The 20,459-nt window shown below is 38.1% G+C and overlaps 1 protein-coding gene across 1 annotated transcript in view; it reads right to left on the bottom strand.

The window, feature by feature from the left end:
• Positions 1 to 20,459, bottom strand: part of MAP3K5 (mitogen-activated protein kinase kinase kinase 5) — a 283,087-nt gene that overhangs the window by 111,381 nt on the left and 151,247 nt on the right. Inside the window, exons 8-10 of the mRNA XM_020987151.2 lie at positions 12,848 to 12,960; positions 9,289 to 9,448; positions 6,774 to 6,927 (exon numbers count right to left, since the gene is read on the bottom strand). Coding sequence (XP_020842810.1) covers positions 6,774 to 6,927; positions 9,289 to 9,448; positions 12,848 to 12,960 — 427 coding nt within the window. The remainder of the gene's footprint in view (positions 1 to 6,773; positions 6,928 to 9,288; positions 9,449 to 12,847; positions 12,961 to 20,459) is intronic.

Here is a 20,459-nt window from a genome sequence, read left to right as displayed (position 1 = left end):
TTTACAGAAAAACACTGAGGTCATTCACTGTGAATTCCCTCTTCTCCCCTTGTTCTTATGTCTTATCACTCAGATGCCTTCTACCACTATCTCCTCCTTTACTCCTGTCTCACATGGTGAGGTGGCCTTATTCCTTACCAAGACTAACCCCTTTATTTGTACAAGAGATCCTGTTCCATCTGTCATCTCTGCTCTATCACTTATCTTCAGCCTCTCCCTGCCTACTGTCTCCTTCTCTACTGCCTAGAAACATGACTTTGTCTCTCTCGTCCTCAAAAAACCCTCACTTAATTCTTCCCTCCCCACTAACTACTGTCTACTATCTCTTCTGCCCTTTGTGGCTAGACTGCTTGAGAGAAGGCTGCTTATATTAGGTGCCTCCACTCTTTCTCCTCTCATTCTCTTCTTAATCACTTATTATCCAACTTCCAACTTCATCATTATCCCACTGCATCTGCTCTCTCCAAAGTTATCATTAATTGGCTTCCTTGGCTCCCTTCAAATCTCAACTAAAGTCCTAATAATCCTTCTTATCCTAGTGACTCCCTTCTCCAAACTATTCCCTGTGTGTTTTGTTTGCATATATTTGTTTGCTTGTTGTTTCTCCCAATTGGAACGCGAGATCCTTGAGGGCAGGGACGATCTTCTGCATCTTTTTGTATTCCCAGCACTTAGCACACCGTCTGGTACACAGTAGGCACTCTCAATAAATATTTAGTGCCTGCCTGACTGAATTATTACTATCTAATGCTTTCTCCCTTTGCACACTATTTGACATGACAAGGACTGTATTACATAAGCCACCCAACAGTTGAGAAAAAGCAAAATACAGGAGGAGGACATGTATACACCTGTAAAATCAAATAGAACATCCTGAGTACATTACACAGATTCTGCCTTTAACTGATTTCTGGTCTTAGATTACAGGTCAGCCTAAGTTTACCACTAACTTGATACTCCTGAAATAGGGGGAAAAGGTAATAGTTGACACTTCCACTGGAACAAACGTCCACTAGATAACATAGTTAGAAGAAACCACATAGTTTTCTAGAGTAATCAGGTTTTTCCTAGCAAAGGTAAGATCACTAAGGCTGCCCAAGGCACTACTTTTTGAAGGAGGAAAGAAAAAGAGAACTGAGAAATGAGAAATCGAAAAAACAAAACCTGGCTATATCAGATTAATCAACTCTTTGCTAATTAAGCTTACTGCTAAGAGCCGTTTTGTCTCATGCTTCCAAGCTCAAGGCACCTCCTTCTCAGAAGAGTGACTGAGAACATGGCAGAAAAATAAGTGGAAGTAAATCAGACTGTTTAGTGCTTTTCTACTTTAGTCATCTTGGTCTGCTCTATTCTGAAGACAATTCAATTATCACTACTTTTCCCCTATTTGCAATCCTCAAAAATGTTGGCTAGAAAGTGCTTCTACATTAACTACAGGATAGGCTGTCTTTAGAGTAGTTAGAGTACCACCACAAATCTTTGGAGTCACACTTCACAAGGCAGAAAGTCTTGTGGTAAACAGTTGTTCTCCTTCCTGGGGAATGTGAGCTGCCATATGTAGTGGGAGTCTGTCTCTTCACGGTCATTGTGACACTTATAGGCCTAATGCAACTAATTTCCCCACAACTTAGTAATGCGGGTGTGTGCAGAAGAGAGAGCCAGTGAATTATGCCCTAGGGAAAAAAGTCAGGTCATGGAATACAACTGGTTCTTGACATTTCAGCTGTCTATTCACTCAAGAGCTAAAAAGAAATTTGAACCACATTAATACAATGCTTCAGTAGGAAGAGAGAAAAAGTGGGATAATGATTATTTTAATTGAAGAAATAAGGATAAATGAGAGCTCGATTTGTGGGCACTTGGACAAACAGAAAGAGGCTAGAAAGGATTCAAGCTTTCTTGAAGTGGGCCTTGCTCCAGGTCTGTAGCTGGTTCTTGCTGTTTGTTCTTTGTTCTTGAAGAGAACCACTGCATTAGGAAGGTGATGCCATGACTTGCAAGTGAACTGGATTTAAGTGAGGGAGGGCTGTGCAAAGTCACCAGCCTCACTTTCTCCTCTGGAGCCACCTGGCTCCAGTGGCAAGATACAGATCAGGATGACTGGAGATGGCCCCCAGCTAGTTCTAATATAGATTAGGACAGGGAGCTTGTCTAAAAATCTCCCTTCACTGAAAACAACTTAATAAGCATTTGTTAAGTACCGACTTAGTGCCAGGCTCAGTACTGGGCATACAAATAATGAAACAATTCCTTGACCATAGAAGGAGTTTATGTTATAATAAGGACATGTACATATATAAATACAAAAAGAGTAACCATAAAGGAACTGTGTGAGTAGAAAGGAAGGGTCAAATGTGAGAGTTTTATGGAGGTAAAAATGGCTCAGTGTAGCAACTCATTAAATATGTGGGTTCAGGGAGAATAAAGAGTCGCTGATGACAGAAAGGTTACAAACTCGAGGGATTGGAAAAATGACAGTGCCTTCAACAGAAATAGGGAAATTTGAAAGAAAGGTGGCTTTGGAGGAAAGGATAATGAATCTTGTTCTGGACAAGATGAATTTGAGATGCCTTTAGGACATCCATTTTGAAATGACCAGTAAATAACCAGTGAAGTGAGACAGGAACTTATGGAAAGATCTCTTGAAGAAGATGAGATTTCATTTAAAACGAAGAAAGCCACAGAAGGTCCAGGAGGTAGAGGTGAGAGGGGAAGTAATTCCAGGTACATGGAGCAGCTGGTGAAAATACACAGAGTAGGGGGATTTCATGTATGAAGAACAGCAAGAACATTAGACTGTAGATTGAGAAGAATGGCAAGGCAGGAAGGGGCCAGGCTATGAAAGGCTTTAAAAGCCAAATAGAGGATTCTGTATTTGATTCTGGAGATTATAGGGAGCCATTGTAGTTTACTGGGGGTGGGGCAGGGTAGTAGTGTGTGATATGGTTAATCTTACTTTTCAGGAAGAACATTTTGATAGCTCAATAGCATGGACTGAATTTGCTTTGCTTCATTATGCATATTTCTTACTAGAGTTTTCTTTTGGTTTTTTTTTCCCCCCCAATAGAGAAGGGAGGTAAAAAGAAGTTCTGGGGATAATTTCCTCCTCACCCTAGGGAGGGAGGAGTGAACAGAAAGATAGGCAGAAAGAAGCAAAGATAAACATAACAGCTTTTAAAGTTACATACTGAATTCTTTAAATACTCAAAAAGAAAAGCAAGCTTTCCACAATGGAGGTTTGCAATTTCGTGTACGATCTCTCTCCAGCTCTACAAAATACAAAAATGCTAATTTTTTTGGTTTTTGTTAAGTTCAGAATAAAAGTAAAATAAAAATGCTAACTGGCACAAATCCAAGCACCAATCCCCAGCATACTCCACTGGAGCCTTCTTCTGAAGATGGCATCAGACCATTACTCTTTGGTTCTAGCCATTCCCAATCTATTCTGACTCCACCTAATTATACTAGTATCCAACCCACATCTTTCCATGTTTTCCATAAAAATAACACTAGAAATTTCGTCAAAGCCTTACTATCATCTAAGTAAGCCATTATCTATAGTATTCCTCTATTCTGCTACTCTAGTAACTGTGTCATAAGAGAAAAATAAGATTAGGCTGACATGACCTGTTCCTGATAAAGCCCTAACAGCTACTTATTACCATAACTTCCTTTCTTGAGATGTTTACCACGTATCCCTTTAAGAACATGCCCTCAGATTTTTCCCAATAATCAATGCCAAGAACTCTAGAGTTAGCAGGAGTCTATTCTCTTCCCCTTTTTTTTTGGGAAAAATTCGGGTATTTTCTCTTTTCTGGTCCTGTGGCACCCTTCCCATTCTCTTTGATCTTTCAAAGTTCAAAGACAGCAGTTAAGTAATAATATCTACTAGTTTTGATTTGGTCTTTAATTAATTTTTGAAGTTATTTATGGGAAAACCCGGTAGTCTTCTAATATCTTCCTACTTACCTAGTGCAAAAGTTCCCTATTGGGTGTTTTGTTTCTTCTCTTTCTAATCCAAATATTTTTTTTCAAGTCAAATTAGAATAAGAGTTGAGCAGCTCTGCTTTGTCACCTTCTATTGTCACAAGCAGCCATACTATCCCTTTATTGAGCTTCCTCTTTCCCCCAATACAAGAAAGGAAGGTTTTCTCTTTCCCATTTCCTTTTCAATTTAACATCCTTTTGATGAGACTTGCAAGAATCTAGGCAAACCCAGTTTTACCAGCCTTTGTTAGGTACACGCCATCCCTTAAAAGAAGCCTGCCATTCCTATATTGTAAGCAAAGGTCCACATACATACATTTCAGTGTCCATCTTAACTAAATATTTATGTTCCAAATCTGCCTTTAATCAGGAAGAACAATGATAATTTGCTTCCAGATGCTTTTTCTCCCTTGTTTTTGCAATTAAAACCTTTTTTCCATATTTTAAGAAACAGTTTGGTCTCTCTTAGGATCTATAGTGTAGAGACATTCTTTGAGCCCCCTTTACCTTCTTTTACAAGAGAGAGGCCTACCTGATTACTTACTTGGCCATGGCAGAAGGATAAACGAGGTATACTCTATTGCAGGTCACTCCCTCTTCTCCATACTTCCTAGAAGTAAAACCCCATTTCCTGTTTTTTTTTTTATAGTAGTTATTGTTCCTGGCTCCCCTAGATAGCTATGTAACTCTCATCTCTTTGGCCCTTTTATAGAGACTCCCAACATCCTTTCCCTCACCTTCCAACTTCCTGGCCTTTGATTTCTTTCTCCCCAGGTCTTTTTTCACTTCGACTCCTCTCAAATTTTCCCTCCCCGAATTTCAATCTCTGGCTTTCTTCACAATCTCAGGATCCTACAAATGTACATTCTTACCATCCCATCGATTTCCTGGCTCCTCCTGGCTCTGAAAGATTAGTCTTTTGCCCTATCTAGATAGAAACAGGCCACCAGACCACTTATTGTGTTCTCCTTGACATGGCTCCATTCTCTGATCATCTCCACCCCAACCAGAAACAAAGATTCCACTCTTGGCTCCTCCTCCCTTTCACGCACTTCTGCTCTCCCCATCCCATCCTAACTTCCTTTCCACCACTCCCATTTATGTACTGTCTTTCCCTATTGATTAGAATGTAAAGCCCTTCAAGTGCAGAGAATGGCTTGTTTGCTTTTTAATGTAATCCCATGGTTAGCACAGTGCCCAGCAGATAGTAAGAGCTCCATAAATGCCCACCCTCTTCTCTGTCATCATAAAGTGCTCTATTACTGCCAAGTTCTATTCCGATCTCTGCTATTTCTTCTCTCTCTCTCTCTCTCAATTTTGTTTGAAATTTAAGAGTTTCGGATGGCTCTCTGAGTAACAACTTACTCTCTACCTTTCTCTCCAATTCCAACTGTGTCTATACTGTGCTGAGGTCTCTTATCTTTCTTCTCCCTTTCTCCATAGGCATATTTTATAATATGTACTTTACCAAAAAGATATCAAATTACATTTATTTTTTAAGATATTCCATAATTCAGACTATTCTTACTTCATTCTTACTGACCTACTCCACAGCTAATCAGAATTAATAAGATTTTACTTATATGTGTAACTTTATTTTACAACTCTAAGAAATCCCCCTTCTCAGTCAATTCAGCAAGTCAACTACCTGGAGCTCTGCCTGGGAACTTGATCCGTGACCTTACCCCATTCCTCCTTGCAGCTAAGATGGTGCCTTTCAGCACCAGTCTAATGCAATCTCATGTTCAATCTGGAAGCTTGGACTCTTCTTAATTTCCATCCTCTCCAGGGTAAGAAAGGCAATTAAATTTCTTTTTAGCTTAAAGGTTTTTCCCTTCAAGATCCTGCTGAGTTACAGGCTGAATTTGGAGATAACAATAAACAGAGACCATGTTAATGTCAGTAATTCATTTAACCAAGAAGAACCAGCAGAAATTTGCAAGCCACCATTTGCCATGGGGCACTCACTGATGGCTTACCATGTTTCTCTATATAAAATGTAAATAAACACAGTTGGTCCCTTTGAAAGTCACATGTATTTTAAGGAATCATCTTGGAGATATGGTCAAAAGAATTCATACATATCTTGAACAGCCAGCAATCAGGTTTGAATTGTTCTGCAGTGGCAATGATACAGGGCTTATTAAAGGATTCCTAGAACTATTGTCCGGCTAGGAGCCCGAGCCGGCTAAGTGGGCTGATCACATACTCTTCAGAGTGGGGGTAGGGAGAATATCAATTCTCCTTAGCAGAAATGGGGAGAAAGGTCAGATTGTTATCATCCCTAACTTCATAGAGCCTCTTTCGCACGCAAACTGGTAAATTCTTAGAACATTTTATAAAAACCCCTATGAGCCTATTAGCAGTATTTATAAAGTTTCCATTAAAATCCAGGTATGTGCAAACTGGGCTAAGCCAAGAATTAATATTTGTATTGTCTGGCATTATGACTTATAGTAAATTATAAACCCCCAACGCTGGTTGCTTCTGCATATTTCTTTCTCCTCCCTTCCCCTAACCCCCACCAGAAGAAGCCACACAAAAGAAAAAGAAACTAAAACTGCATTTTCATTTAGGATTCTTTCTATTCACAAAATCTTAATTTTAAGAAACATAAAATACAAGCTAAAATGTATCAACTGGCAGAGATATAGATCTATATATATTACAAGATACAAAAATCAGAAAATCAATAGTAATGTAGCTACACCAAATGGTTCTTTTTTTTTTTAAGGGAAAATAAATGAAGTTAGAAATGAAATTTAAGTTGCATGAAACATACTTACCGGAAACCTAACTACTGTCACATCTGTCTTTGTGGCTTCAACCAGGAAATCCATCCAGAAATCCACAAGCTCTTGCTTGGCTCCATGTGGTTCTGTAGTCAGTTTCATAAAATGTTTGTATATCAAAATGGTCTCTACAATAGACTTCAGGTACCTATAAATTAGAAAATTAAATCCAATTAAATTAGCCTTTATTAGAAACCTACTATGTTCCAGGAGCTTCGCTAGATGGTTGGGACACAAAAACAAAAATTAAGCAGATCTTGTCCTTAATGTCTACTAGGGGAAAATGACACGAGTACACATAAATTAATTACCAAATAAACTAATTTATTACTATGTACAATCCCAGTTTTTGGTAAATTCAATGATTCCAATCTTTCCCCAACAGTAGGGAAGTTATCCAACTATACAGATAGCGAGAAGAAGAGGGAAGTGTGCATAGGATCTGAGTGACTTGTAGATGGGAAAATTAGCTCATAAATTACTAAAGGTTGACTATAAAGGAAGGGATTAGGTATTTACATTGTACCTACTATGTGCCAGGCACTGTGCTAAGCTTTTTTTTTTTTAAACAAATATTGTCTCCTTTGATATTCACAACCACCCTGGCAGGTAAATGTTATAATCATCCTCTTTTTACAACAGAAGAAACTGAGGCAAACAGAGGTTAAGTGACTTGTCCAGGGTCACAAAGCTAGTTAAATGTCTCAGAGTGGATTTGAATTCAGGTCCTCCTGACTCCAAGTCCAGTGTTCTAAGCATAGTGCCACCAGTTGTCTCTATACTATCCCATACTATTACTAACTAATACATACTATAAATAGTATGTGGGGCACAGTATGGTATACAGAAAACAATGGTGAGGGTAGGGATAGAAATCTGGCTCTGACAGTACCTATCTGGCCCTAGGCAAGCCACCTGGCTTCACTGAAGTTAAGTTGCTTCATTTACAAAATGGGGATAATAATACTTGCACATTGCACTCCCTACCTCACAAGGAAAACCTAAGCACTTCATAAAACTGAAAAACACTATGATGTGTGAGTTATTATCATGGGATGCTAACTGGCCTAAAACTCAATTCACTTCAGACAAAGCAGAATTCCAGGCCATTGAGTGCTGTCTGCTAACCATGGATGTTCTTATAGATCTAACACAGGAGAGTATGGAACCTGAGGACCGAAAAAACTACTGTCAGAAAATGCTCTGCCTGCCAGGAGCCCTGTAGGCAGCCTCCAGGCAGCAACATCTGTGTTGGAATAGAGGTTGTTTTTTTTTTTCACTTGCTGCTTCTCTCTCTTTGAGATGAGATTTTTAATTCAAATGAGCTGAGTGGCTTCTTCATGTCAGGAATGCCTGAAATGAGTAGGGTTTTAGAAATGAGGCTCCAAATGCAGATTTGGGGGGGGGCAGTGGGAGATGAGGATGGTAACCTTCTCTACCTATAGTCCCACTCGGTCCTACTAACTTAAAAAAAAATCATTTCATGAATGATGAAACCTAATTCCATTTTAAAAATGGATGGATGAGTAGATCTCACATAAACAGTAGATTATATAATCAGTCGGTCTAAAAACAGTTTAAGCACTATGTGCCAGGCATTGTGATAAGTGCTGGATATACAGAGAAAGGCAAAAATTCGGTCCCTGCCATCAAGGAATTCATATTATTATGGGGAGAAAACCTGTAAATAACTTGATGTATGTGGGCTATAGCCAATCAATTAATCAATTTATTAAGCACTTACTTTGTGGCCGGCACTGTGCTCAACAGCAGGGGAAACAAAAAGAGGTAAACTAATCAGTCCCTGCCTTCAAAGAGTTTACAATCCAATAGACTGAGGGTAGATGAAGGTAATCTGAGAAGGGAAGGCATTAGTAGCTGGTGAGTGGGAGGGTGGGTGTTGGGAGAGTCCACGAAAAGCCTAGAGAAGAAAGTGGAATTTGAGCCACTTTTTTAGGAAGCCAGGGAAGCTAATATAAATATAATATTAAAATATGTTATTCAAAGTGTAAAGAAGGCTAACTAAAAATAAACAATGAAAATTCCAGAACTGAGCATGAATTCCCTGGAAAAATAAAGGAATGTACTGAGAGAAAAGGCCACGGAAACTGAGTTGAGAAGCCTATAAATAAACTGGAGTTTCCTCCATCTTTGTGTTTATTTCATTAGATTTGCAATTGTAAGATGCCTATAATCATTAATGTACTTAGGACTAACAGACTTGCTGTTAGTGGTTTTTAAAATGTGTCATAAACACCTAATTAAGCATACGATGACATCACTTGGGTCTGAAGACCTAAACTGTATTACTCAATATTTATTTTTCTTATAACCATCATAGTTTTTCTCTGAAGTCTCCATTTATTCCATTAAACACACACACACACACACACCCCCCCCAACTACAAGTCACTCCTACAAATAAAGATAATACAGTAACACATGGCCTTGAATGATCTGTGTAGAAGAAATAGTTGCATATAAGACCATTAACTTAGCAGAAGATTACCATGCAGGTGTCTTCAGTTTAAAAAGTTTTTCAGACGCTTGTATCACTCTCAAATGATCGTTAGCAAGTACGCTGGCACCAAGGAAAAATCCAACTTCCCAGTAGCTCTGGAGTTTTTCTAGGTTTCCCTTTTTACCAAGCAGACTACTTAGTTTCACTCCTGAAAAAATAAAAAGAATTCAGATTTTAACAGATGCATACTTGATGCACAATACAGGACTTTCTTAAAGTATAATTAACTCTTGATTTCTAACAGAAACAAAAAATGTCAGTTACATTTTGTCTTCATTTATGCAAACATCCGATAATTCTTCAATTACTGACAGACTTCTAAATGTGTGCCCATTTCTCTCAATTTTGTAACAACACTCTGAATTCTGTGTATTCTTGAAAATCAGGGCTGTTCAACTTCTGAACAGCTTTAGTGGCCACAGACCCATAAATCTTTCACGGGGATGAAGAAAGAGGTCCCATACAAACTTTGGATGCACAAAAAACGACTTAGTTGAGCATCTCAAAGCATAACATGCAACAAATATAGCCACACCACACAATAAGCCTTCAATACAGTGAAATCCTCAAAAAGCGTATTCTTGAAATATGTATAACCTTATACCATTTGCGTGCTTAGTTCTTTCTCATCTTCCACATGCAGTCAGGTGCCTAGTCCTGTCAATCTTGCCATAATGATAACAATCACAATAGCCAGCATTTATTAAGTGCCTACTATTATTGATCCTCACAACAACTCAGAGGTAGGTGCTTATTATCATCTTCATTTTACAGATGAGGAAACTGAGGAAAAAGAGGATAGGTGACTTGTCCAGAGACACACAGATAGGACGTCTGAGGACAGATCTGAACTCAGATCTTCTTGACTCCAGGCCTTCATAACAACACTCATATATGGCCCCCTTTTCTCAATATGGCTACCACCACTGTGCATAACCTCATGCCTGGACTACTGTAATAGACTACTGGTTGGTCTCCCTGCCTCATATCTCTTTTTTGGTCCTGTCTATCCCCCTCTCCGCAAAGCACGGCCATGTTACTTCCCTGTAAACTCCCAATGGCTTCCCGTCCTCTTTAAGATCAAACAGGATAACACCTTTATTTGGTGTTCAAAGCTTTTCGTAACTCCCCCCATCCCTTTTCCAGTCTTTTTATACTTTTGTCCTCAAATACATCATGTATGTACGTTGTGACCCAACGAGATCAGTTTCTTTGCTGTCCCTTGAGAAAGACTCTCCACGTCCCAACTTCCAGCATTTTCACTGACCTTCTCTCTCTTCTCATCTCTATCTCCTGACTCCTTCATATAACTCACCTTTTACAAGAATCCATTCTTGGTCTTCCTTGTTGCTAGTACCTTCCTTGTCTTAATTATCTCAAAATTTACCTTTGTATATGACTTGTTTGTACATAACTGTTTGCATGTTTTCTCTTCCGTTAGTCTGTGAGCACCTTGAGAGCTGGGATTGTCTTTTGCCTCTTTTTGTATCCCCAACATTTAGTATACTACTCGGTACATAGTAGGCACTTAATGAATGACTGTGGATTAACTGATATTCTATTTTTCCTTGAATAGTTTCTTAATCTTTTCTTACCTAGCAAGCATAAAATTTAGCCCAGCAAGAAGAAACTTAAACTCTGAAAGAGCGGATTCCAAATTAATAAAATTTTATGTACATTTATTGTCTTGTGTATCTACCTTCAAAGGCAGAGATTTTAAATCAAACCTTTTTTTTCCCTCAAATATATTCTCCTTAGGCATAATTACTACAGTTGTTAGAAAACAAAATAAAAATATCTTTTGTACTTTAGAAAGACATATGAAACACATTTGCCTCTAACTTCATAATGGTGACTGGCTTTATCAAGCCTGTCATAACCATATTCAGTTGGAAAATGACACCTTTGCAGAAACTCTACTTTCAAACATCAGAAACTCTACTTTCAAACATCCAATTGTCATCAGCTATTACTAAACATGCAAGCAGGAATTCAGCTGTCTTCCTGTGTAACTGGAAGTAATGATCTGTCTGTGAGGAATCTGAGTGCTTGTGACCCATTTAAAAATAAACTTACATATTGAAGAATGTATGACATAAAAAAACCATTCAGAGTCTGATTTTCAGCTAGTGCACTTTGCTCCCCCTTCATTAACTCTAGATGTCAAGTTTCCTATATTTATTAGGCTTCTGAAAAGTGCAAGCAGTAATTTCTTTTTCGTAATTCTGTGTTTTATTTACCAATTGATAAGTTCATAACAAAAAGGAAACTCAGGCCCTGTGGTATGGAAAATACTTCTAATCTTGCCCTGACAAGTATTTCATCACAGTCTCTTCAAACTGACTGGACAATTTCTTAAAGGCGTCTTACCATTTACCAAATCAAGGATTTTCTCTGAAGTTTTAATGCTTCATATATTAGTAAGCCCTCACTCACATAGCAATTACCTAGAATCAATGATAGATTTTTCTTTGGAGGGAAAGGGGTAAAAAAATTGTATTTTCTAGTTCAAACACCAAAGCAGGAATCAATTACATAGTTTAGAATTTTTACCAGGGGTCAGGGGGTTTGCTTTTCAGAAAAATGGCTTATAATGTTTACACTATGATAGTTCTTCTAGAAGCTGCAACACCCACCAGAAAGATAGCATCTAAAACTGAAGGCAAAAATTGATTAGCCATGACCTCAGTGTAGCTAGACAAATATATCTAATATCCCGGATAATAGAAAACCTCTTAGAATTGTGCATTCTGAGAACCAAATATTGGTTTCTATAGCATAACAGAATGAATCATTAGTCAAAGGGAACCTTTTTTTCAAATTAGACAATCAGCTAAAGAATCAAAAATAAGTCTGAAAATATCTAATATTGTGGCATAGGGCCCATCTGTCCATAATTTCCCCCCATTACATCTGAGTGACATGAGGCAGCCAGGTGGTGCAATACATAGAAGTTTGACTTGCTATCAAAAGGTTGTTCAATTGTGTCCAACTCTTCACGACCCCATGGACTGTAGTATGCCAATACTGTCCATGGTTTCAGGTTTTTTTTGTTTTGTTTTCTTTTGTTCCTTGGCAAACCAAGATTTGCCACTTTCTTCTCCAGTAAACAGAGGTTAAGAAACTTGCCCATGGTCACACAGCTAGGAAGTATCTGAGGCTGCATTTGAACTCAGGTCTTCCCGGCTCCAGGCTCCACTGCTCCATCCACTGAGCCACCTAGCTGCCTCTAATATCAGAAAGATCTGATTTCAAATCCTCCCTCAGACTTGGCTGTGGAACCCTGGGCAAATCACTTAACTTCTCCCAATCTCAGCATTAGTTTCCTCATCTGTAAAATGGGGATAATAATAGCACTTACCCCAACAGAATCAAATGGGATAAAATATATATAGCATTTTGCAAACCTTAAAGCATGACATAAATGCTGACTAGTTGAGGCTTCCCATTCTCAATTTACTTGAGAATGTAAAGGTAATCGAGCATAAACTCTAGTTAAGTGAGGCTTCACTTTTTTGATGTACATGTAAAACAAGAGGGCAATTACCAACTTTACGTAGCTCAAAGGAAGATTCGAACTGGTGTCCAGCTGCCAGGAGGAGGACTGCATAATTAATTCCTGACTGTAGTGTTGGCTCAGACTCAAATGCCTTTTTGAACCTAGGAAAACAAACACATAAGTTTACTTTCTAAATCATGAAATCCGGGGTGTGCTTAGCTTCTGTTTGCATTACTACAATGCTCAAGCAAGTAAAAAGATTCCACTGGCTTTCACCCCAGAGTCTCAGTCACAGTTAAGCATTCAATGGTTTACATAACCCTGGGTGTCCCATCAGCCACAACATACCACTTTTTTGCATTTTATGTTGGGGACTTAAAAAAGGAGACCCTGTAGAAATCAAAGATATGGACACTGAAATTGAAAAAAAAAAAAAAGACCGCCTCTACTGAAAACACATTGTTGGGGAGAGGGAGAATCTAAAAGAAAAATCTCGTTTCCTCGGATTTGACACGGTTCTGTAGCAGTTGTGCAAAAAATGAAAAATGAGAATATACAATCCACAAACGATGTAAATTAAGAAAGAGGGATTGCGGCTATGCATAGTAATTTGGATTCAAAGACAATCAGCCTGAAATGAACCCTTTCTGTGAATATTCATGGAAAGGAAATAGCAGCCCCACATCATATGCCATTCTGGCAAAGGTTGAGAATTATGCACAAGCCTCAGGATGAGAACAGCACATCTGTTGTATTTTCCTGGTGACGCTTTTCAGTGTCAGTTTTTAGACAGTTTCTTCACAAACTACATCATTATTTAGGTAACAGTGTCATCATTCAATCACATTTCATTGAGGGGTTCTGAGAAAAAGACAATTAATGGGAACATAGGGCAGCTTTCCAGGCATTCAAATGAAGAAGCACAAAAGTTTGGTTTTTGGTTGTTTTTTTTAAAGGCCTACTTTAAAAGCAGAAGGGCAGCTGGGTGGCTCAATGGATACAGCAGTGGGGCCTGGAGCCAGGAAGACCTGAGTTCAAATGCAGCCTCAGACACTTCCTAGCTGTGTGACCCTGGGCAAGTCACTTAACCTCTGTTTGCCTTAATCTGCTGGAGAAGGAAATGGCAAATTACTGTAGCATCTCTGCCAAGAAAACAACCACGGGGAGTAAAGGCCACAGGATCACAAGGATAGGGCTCAATAACTGACCACCACCACCTTAAAAACAGAAAGGGTGATTAAATCCAAGGAAACTTGCTTACAATCTGTTATTTTAAGGATACTAAGAAACTTTAGAGGCAGGGACAATGACTATCTCAAAGATGTTAAAATTTCAAAACTTACATGGGAAGCAGTCAAGGTAAGAATGATGAAATGTGATCTGAAGCATTACTGTGAAAATGGCCCTTGAGGGAAAATCAGGAGACTTGTTAAAGCTCCAGCTCTGTAAGTCATTTAACCTCTGAAAGCCTCACTTTCCATATCTGCAAAATGGGAATTATACTTGCATTGCCTACCTCACAGAACTGGTGTAAGGATCAGGGCTTTGTAACCCTACAGAGTCATGGAACTGTGAGCTCTCATGATTCACTGATGAATCATAAAGATCATCTTCTTTCTAAAGGTGGCATTTTGAAAACTAGAACAAACCTCTGAATGAAAGCAAGAAACCAAATGAGCATTAATCTTAACTAGATGGCCCCTGTAATTATGTGCCCTTGAATTGGGAAAATTTATGACATTTAGCTGTTCTTTTATTCTAGCCATTAAAACACTTTTCCTTTTTTCCCTCTCCACAAAGTGCAGGTCTTTTACATGACAAAAATGGAGTCAAGTACTCTAGCAGCAGGTAATCAAAGACACTCCTACCAGGGAAAATGTGATTTGTAAACCTTTCATTGACTCATTGGAATACATCAGACAACAGGCACAGCATTAATCCAGGCAAAAAGGAAGTTCCCCATTTAGATCTGAAGTTGAAAACAGGAGCCGGACAATATCTGCATGTCATTCACAGAACTTGGAGTTGCAAGGGGTCCTAGGGATAATCTGACCCAACTCTCTCATTTTACAAATGAAGGAACTGAGGCCCAGAGAAGACCAGTGTCTTGTCTGAGGTCACCCAGGCAGTTAGTTAAGAAGAAGAGAAAGGACTTAAAGTGAGCCTGGCATAAACTGTAGTAAGCCCTTAGTAAATGCTTGTTGATTGACTGGTGATTTAATCGCTTTCCTACTTTCTGAAGCTTCCTTTGAATTCTAAATGCCAAGTTTGCTTACTACCTCTCTGGGCACTCCATTTCTGTCTCTTTTCAATTATTCTTCTTCCTCTTCCTCTCTTCTAAATGTAGGTATTCCCCAGCATTTTGTTTTGGGTCCTTCTTGTTATCTACTCTCTCCTTTGGTGACCTCATTTTCTGCTTATGGCTTCAACTATCACTTCTTTGAAGATGGCCCCCAAATCTTTCTCTAACTTGACTTCACTCCCAAGACACATTTCCCCAGTGGTTTGGTAGATTTCTTCACCTGGATGTCCATCAACCATCTTGTTCTCAACGTTTCTAAAACGAAATTCATCATTCTTGCCTCAAAACCTGTTCCTCTTCCACTTCTCTATGTTTGTGACTGGCATCCTTTGTAACCCAAACTTGAAACCTCAGTTTCATCCCATACAATGAAAGGTCTTTGAGAGCAGAGACAAAATCATTTTTATCTGTGTCCCTAGTTCCTAGGGACAAAGTTCCCTGACAAAGTAGCCATTTAAAGTTTGTTGACTTTTTAAATTAATTCTTTGCCTTGTCCTTCTCACCTCCCTAAGCCCCATCCAGATTTTAAAATCCTGGCGATTCTGTTTCAGTTCTGTTTCTGATTCAATCTCTCTCAAATCCACTTTCTTTTCTCTATTACTTATACCACCACCACGACCATCCCAGCCCAGGCCTCACTGCTTCTTGCTCAGACTCCTGTAATTATCTTCTGTAATAATCTTCCTTCATATTTTCACATTTTCATGTGTTTATCCCATTTCTAATCATCTAAATTATGAGTTCCAACAAATGCGCACACATTTTTCAAAGACCAGTTTACATGTCACCTCCTGAAAAGCCTTGTTTTATCAATGCCTTCCCCTTCCTCCAGCACCCTGCAGCACCCAGAAGTACTCTTTCCTTCCTTTGAATTACCCTAGCAATCTTTTGCTGCATTTCTAAATTTTACTTGGAATTATAGCCTTGCATGTAGAAAATATATTTGAAAACAGCTGCCACTTCCCCCAAATCATCTCTTCTTTAGGTTAAAAATTGCTAGTTCCTCCAACTGATCCTTACATAACATGATTTCAAAGGGCCTTCACCATCTTGAAGACCCTCCTCTGTATGCTTTCCACTAATGGATGAATTTCTTAAATTGTAGCACAAATATTAAAGCATGATCTGACCAGGTCAGAGTACAGAGGGATGATAAGCTCCCATATCTGGATACCATTCTTCTCTCACAGCATCCGAAAATAGCATTAGCTTTTTTGACTGTCACATCACAATGAGGAATCATTTTGTAAGTGTTTAATTCTCACCTTTTTTTTTCAGAGGAACTTCTGTCTAGCCAAACCTCACCATTCTTGTATTTGCGAACTTGATTTTTTGAACCCAAGAATAAAAATTCACATTGATGTTTCTAAATTTAATCTTACTAAAATTTGCCCAATGTTCCAGCCCATTGGAATCTTTTCAGATCTTATAACTCTGTTACCCAGTATGCTAACTATCTGAAAATCTAATGAGGCTTTCTATACCTTTTTTCCAAGTCCTTTTGGTCAATCTCAGATCCCTAGGACATTCCACTGGAGATTTCCTTCTAAATTAATACTATACTATTAATAGCTATTCTTTGGGTACAGTCATGAAATCAGTTTGGGTTCCATTGTTTTCTAGACCACATCTCTACATTTTGTTCACAAGAACAGCATGAACTGTTTTGCTATAATAAAAGTAAATTATATCTATAGCATTCATCTGAAGTATTTACTCTAGCAACTCTGTCCAAAAAGAAAAAAAAGAAAAGAAAATTAGGTCAGTTTAGCACAACCAGCATTCTTCAGGAAGTCAAAGGCTCTTTGTGACCACGTTTCTTTTTCTAGATACTAACAGTTAATTTTATTTTAATCATCTATACATTCTAGAATTTTTCAAAGAAAAAAGTCAAGTTCATTGGCCTAAGGTTCATATATTTAATTCTCTTACTTCGAAATTGGGACATGGTCCCTTTCATCAGTCCTGCCATACTTCTCTTGGTCTCCATAAGATCATGGAAGGTAACTTATGAAGTAAGAGGTTATTCACCCTCAGAGGAACATAGGACAAATAAGTACAGTGTGGTCTTGCATAGATGCATATGAATGTTCGTCTATATATGAGTATGATCATAGATATCTAAGTATAAGTACACGTAAGTGTACTTATGAATGTGTATATGTGTATATATGTATGTTTGTATGTGTATATATGTATGTATACTTTTGGTATGTATAATTTACGTGTACATATAAATATATCTGAACATAATTGTACCTTTCGGGGGTGGGGAAGGAAGGGAGAAAAAAGAAAAAAGTAAAAGTGTACAGCAGAGAACAAAAGAAAACTTATAAGGAAGCAAAGAAAAGATGGACAGCTCTGAACACAATGAGTAGTATTTATTATATAGGTTTTCTTGAAATGGAAATTTATTGCTGTATATTTTGAATCCTCTCAAGTTCTGATGTGCACATGGCAATAACTTTTTTAACCTTTTCTTATTTTGTATTTAAGTTGTAATGTTTAAGTTTATTTTTTCTTTTCTTATTGTATATTTAAGTTCAAAATAAATTGATTTTAAAATGTTTTTAAAATAAATTTTAAAAAGATCATGGAAGGTGGCTAAGAAATTCCATCTGTCAATTCATTCAGTATCCTGGAATGTGGTATACCTGTGACTGATGTCCTGAAGTTACCAAGGGCAGCTAGGTGCTCTTTAACTATCTTTGCATTTAAATGAAGTTACTAACTTCCTATTAGCCATTTTTGTTCCACTTTTCTAGCTGAAAGGGCAGTCTACTTGGCAGAGAAAACAGAGGCAAAACAAGGATTGAGTACATCTGTATTCTCTTTGTCAATCATCATCTGGGAGGGGGGGTCATCACTTCTTTACCCCAACATGATTTAGGTCTGTCTATACTTTCTAGATTTCTATCTGCTCAGTTTAAGTTGGTAAAACCCCTGACACTACACTTAGTAGATCAGGCCCCACTTCTCCATTCATGCTCTATTACCTAGCCTGACTTTCATCGTATCTACATGTATTTTCAAAATCTATGTTTGTCAGTGAGTCCCTTATATACAAACACAGAGATCTCTTTAGACCAAAGGTAACATTTTTGGGTCATGGATCCCTTTTGATTGGGTAGTGAAGCCAATGGACCTATTCTCAAAACAAATATTTTAAAGGTACAAGCCAAAATACATAGGATTATGAAGGAAGCCAATTGCATTGAAATGGTTATCAAAAAAAATTTTAAGTTCATGAAACTTGGGTTTAAATACCTGTGTTTTAGAGAATTTCACACATACCCTTGCCCTATTCTTCTTCAGAACTACCTTTGTGCTTTCAAAATGTCATTCTTGATAACTTCCCATCCCATGACTACTAGGCTAACATGAATGAATGAATGAATGAAAAAAAAAAGCATTCCTAAATGCTTATTATGTGCCAGGCATTGTGTTAAGCACTGGGAACAAAAATGCAAACAAAGAAAGTCAGTTCCTTCATTTCAGGCCCTTACATTTACATAAAGACATTACATACAGTGGAAGCAGTTGGGAAGGTCTTGGTTTGGGCTGGTTAAGAAGCGGCATGGTGGCCTGGCTCTCAACAAGATAAGGTAAAAGCTTACCCTCCCAGAGTCCAGGGCCCCAGAGGAGAGACTTCAAGTTCTGGTAGTAGAGGAAGACGGCCAGAGTGGCAGAGGCTCTGGCTTGGAGCTGGACAAGAACTTCCCTTAGAAAAAATTTAGTTGAAAGAATCCCACTCTCTTCTTTCCTTTGACCCTTTAAAAACCCATCTGCCTAAATTCTAGGTATATCTCAGACCATGCCAGGCTTTCTTCCTCCCTAGCACAAATTCTAAGACGAATATTTGCTTTTTCTCCTACTCTTACCACTCAAACTTCACAAACCTGTTTGTCCTTGGTGAGAAGCAAACTGGGAATAGAAGTTCACCTTCCCCCTACTCCCTTTGCTTGTACTTCCTTTTGAAGGATAAAATTAATAATGTGAGAAGTCAATGCATTATTAAATTTGGGCACAGAGATCAACAGATGTCCATGAATACTATATCATACTTCCATTCTTGCTGTTTAACTCTTTTAACTAGGTGGTCTTAATAAACTCTAATGACTATCATCTCTGACTCTGCCTCCACTGATCTTTCCCCATGCCTCCTCCCTTTGTTTTCTGGATTTCCTCCTATGAATACATACTTTTTTCTTAATTACATGTAAAAATAATTTTTAACATTCGTTTTTAAAAAATTTTGAGCTTAAAATTTCATCCCTCTCTTCCCTCCCCTCTTCTTGAGAAGGCAAGCAATTTTATAAAGACTATACATGTGCACTCATGTAAAGCATATTTCCATATTAGCCATGTTGCAAAAGAAAACAGACCAAAGAAGAAAAGAAAAATAAAGGAAATAAAGTATGCTTCAATATGCACATGAATATATATTCTTTTGCCCCCTTACTATTTTTTTAATTATATGTAAAGATAGTTTTCAATATTCATTTTTATAAGATTTTGATATTCAAATTTTTTCCCTCCCTTCCCCCTCCTCAAGACAGCAATCTGATATAGGTTATACATGTACAATCATGTTAAACCTATTTCCACATTAGTCATGTTGTGATAGAAGAGTCAGAATAAAAGGGAAAAACCACGAGAAAGAAAAAAAAAGTGAAAATAGTATGCTTCGATCTGCATTTAGATTCCATAGATCTTTCTCTGGATATGGACAGCATTTTCCATCATGAGTCTCAGAATTGTCTCAAATCATAGTAATGAACATATATTCTTTTCTTTTTTCTTTTTGGTGAGGCAATGGAGGTTAAGTGACTTGCCCAGGGTCACATAGCTAGTAAGTGTTAAGTGTCTGAGGTCACACTTCAACTCAGGGCCTCCTGACTCCAAGGCTGGAACTCTATCCACCGTACCCCCTTAGCTGTCCCTTGAATATATATTCTTAAGAGATAATCCTATTCCACTTGTCTTTCCTTTTCCTATTTGGCTCCTTCTGAATAAGGTTTAGCCTTTCATAGACACATTCTAGCCATGGGTTTCATCCCATTAAGTCTAAGTAAATCCTATGATACCCATTTTGCTTCTTTGCATTAAGATTTTTAGTTTGTCTTGTTATCCATGCTTTGTTAAGCACTGTACATCTTTAGAATTAATAATCCACTTAATTCTAAAACACAACAGTCAAAAACCATGAGATATTCCCTCTGTTATGCAATCTGCTTCCTGAAAGTAAGTTACCTGTGTAGGAAGATGCAACCACTACTACAAATATGGAAGAGGGCCACAAAGGACCAAAATGCCATTTTGTATTTTGCTCTGTTTCATGGGTTGTCACAAACACAC

The sequence above is a fragment of the Phascolarctos cinereus genome, unplaced genomic scaffold, assembly GCF_003287225.1.
Source record: "Phascolarctos cinereus isolate Bilbo 61053 unplaced genomic scaffold, phaCin_HiC Scaffold_5;HRSCAF=322, whole genome shotgun sequence".
Lineage (NCBI taxonomy): Eukaryota > Metazoa > Chordata > Mammalia > Diprotodontia > Phascolarctidae > Phascolarctos > Phascolarctos cinereus.
Note: the sequence above shows the minus strand (reverse complement) of the source record. Positions and strands in the feature narration are given on the sequence as shown.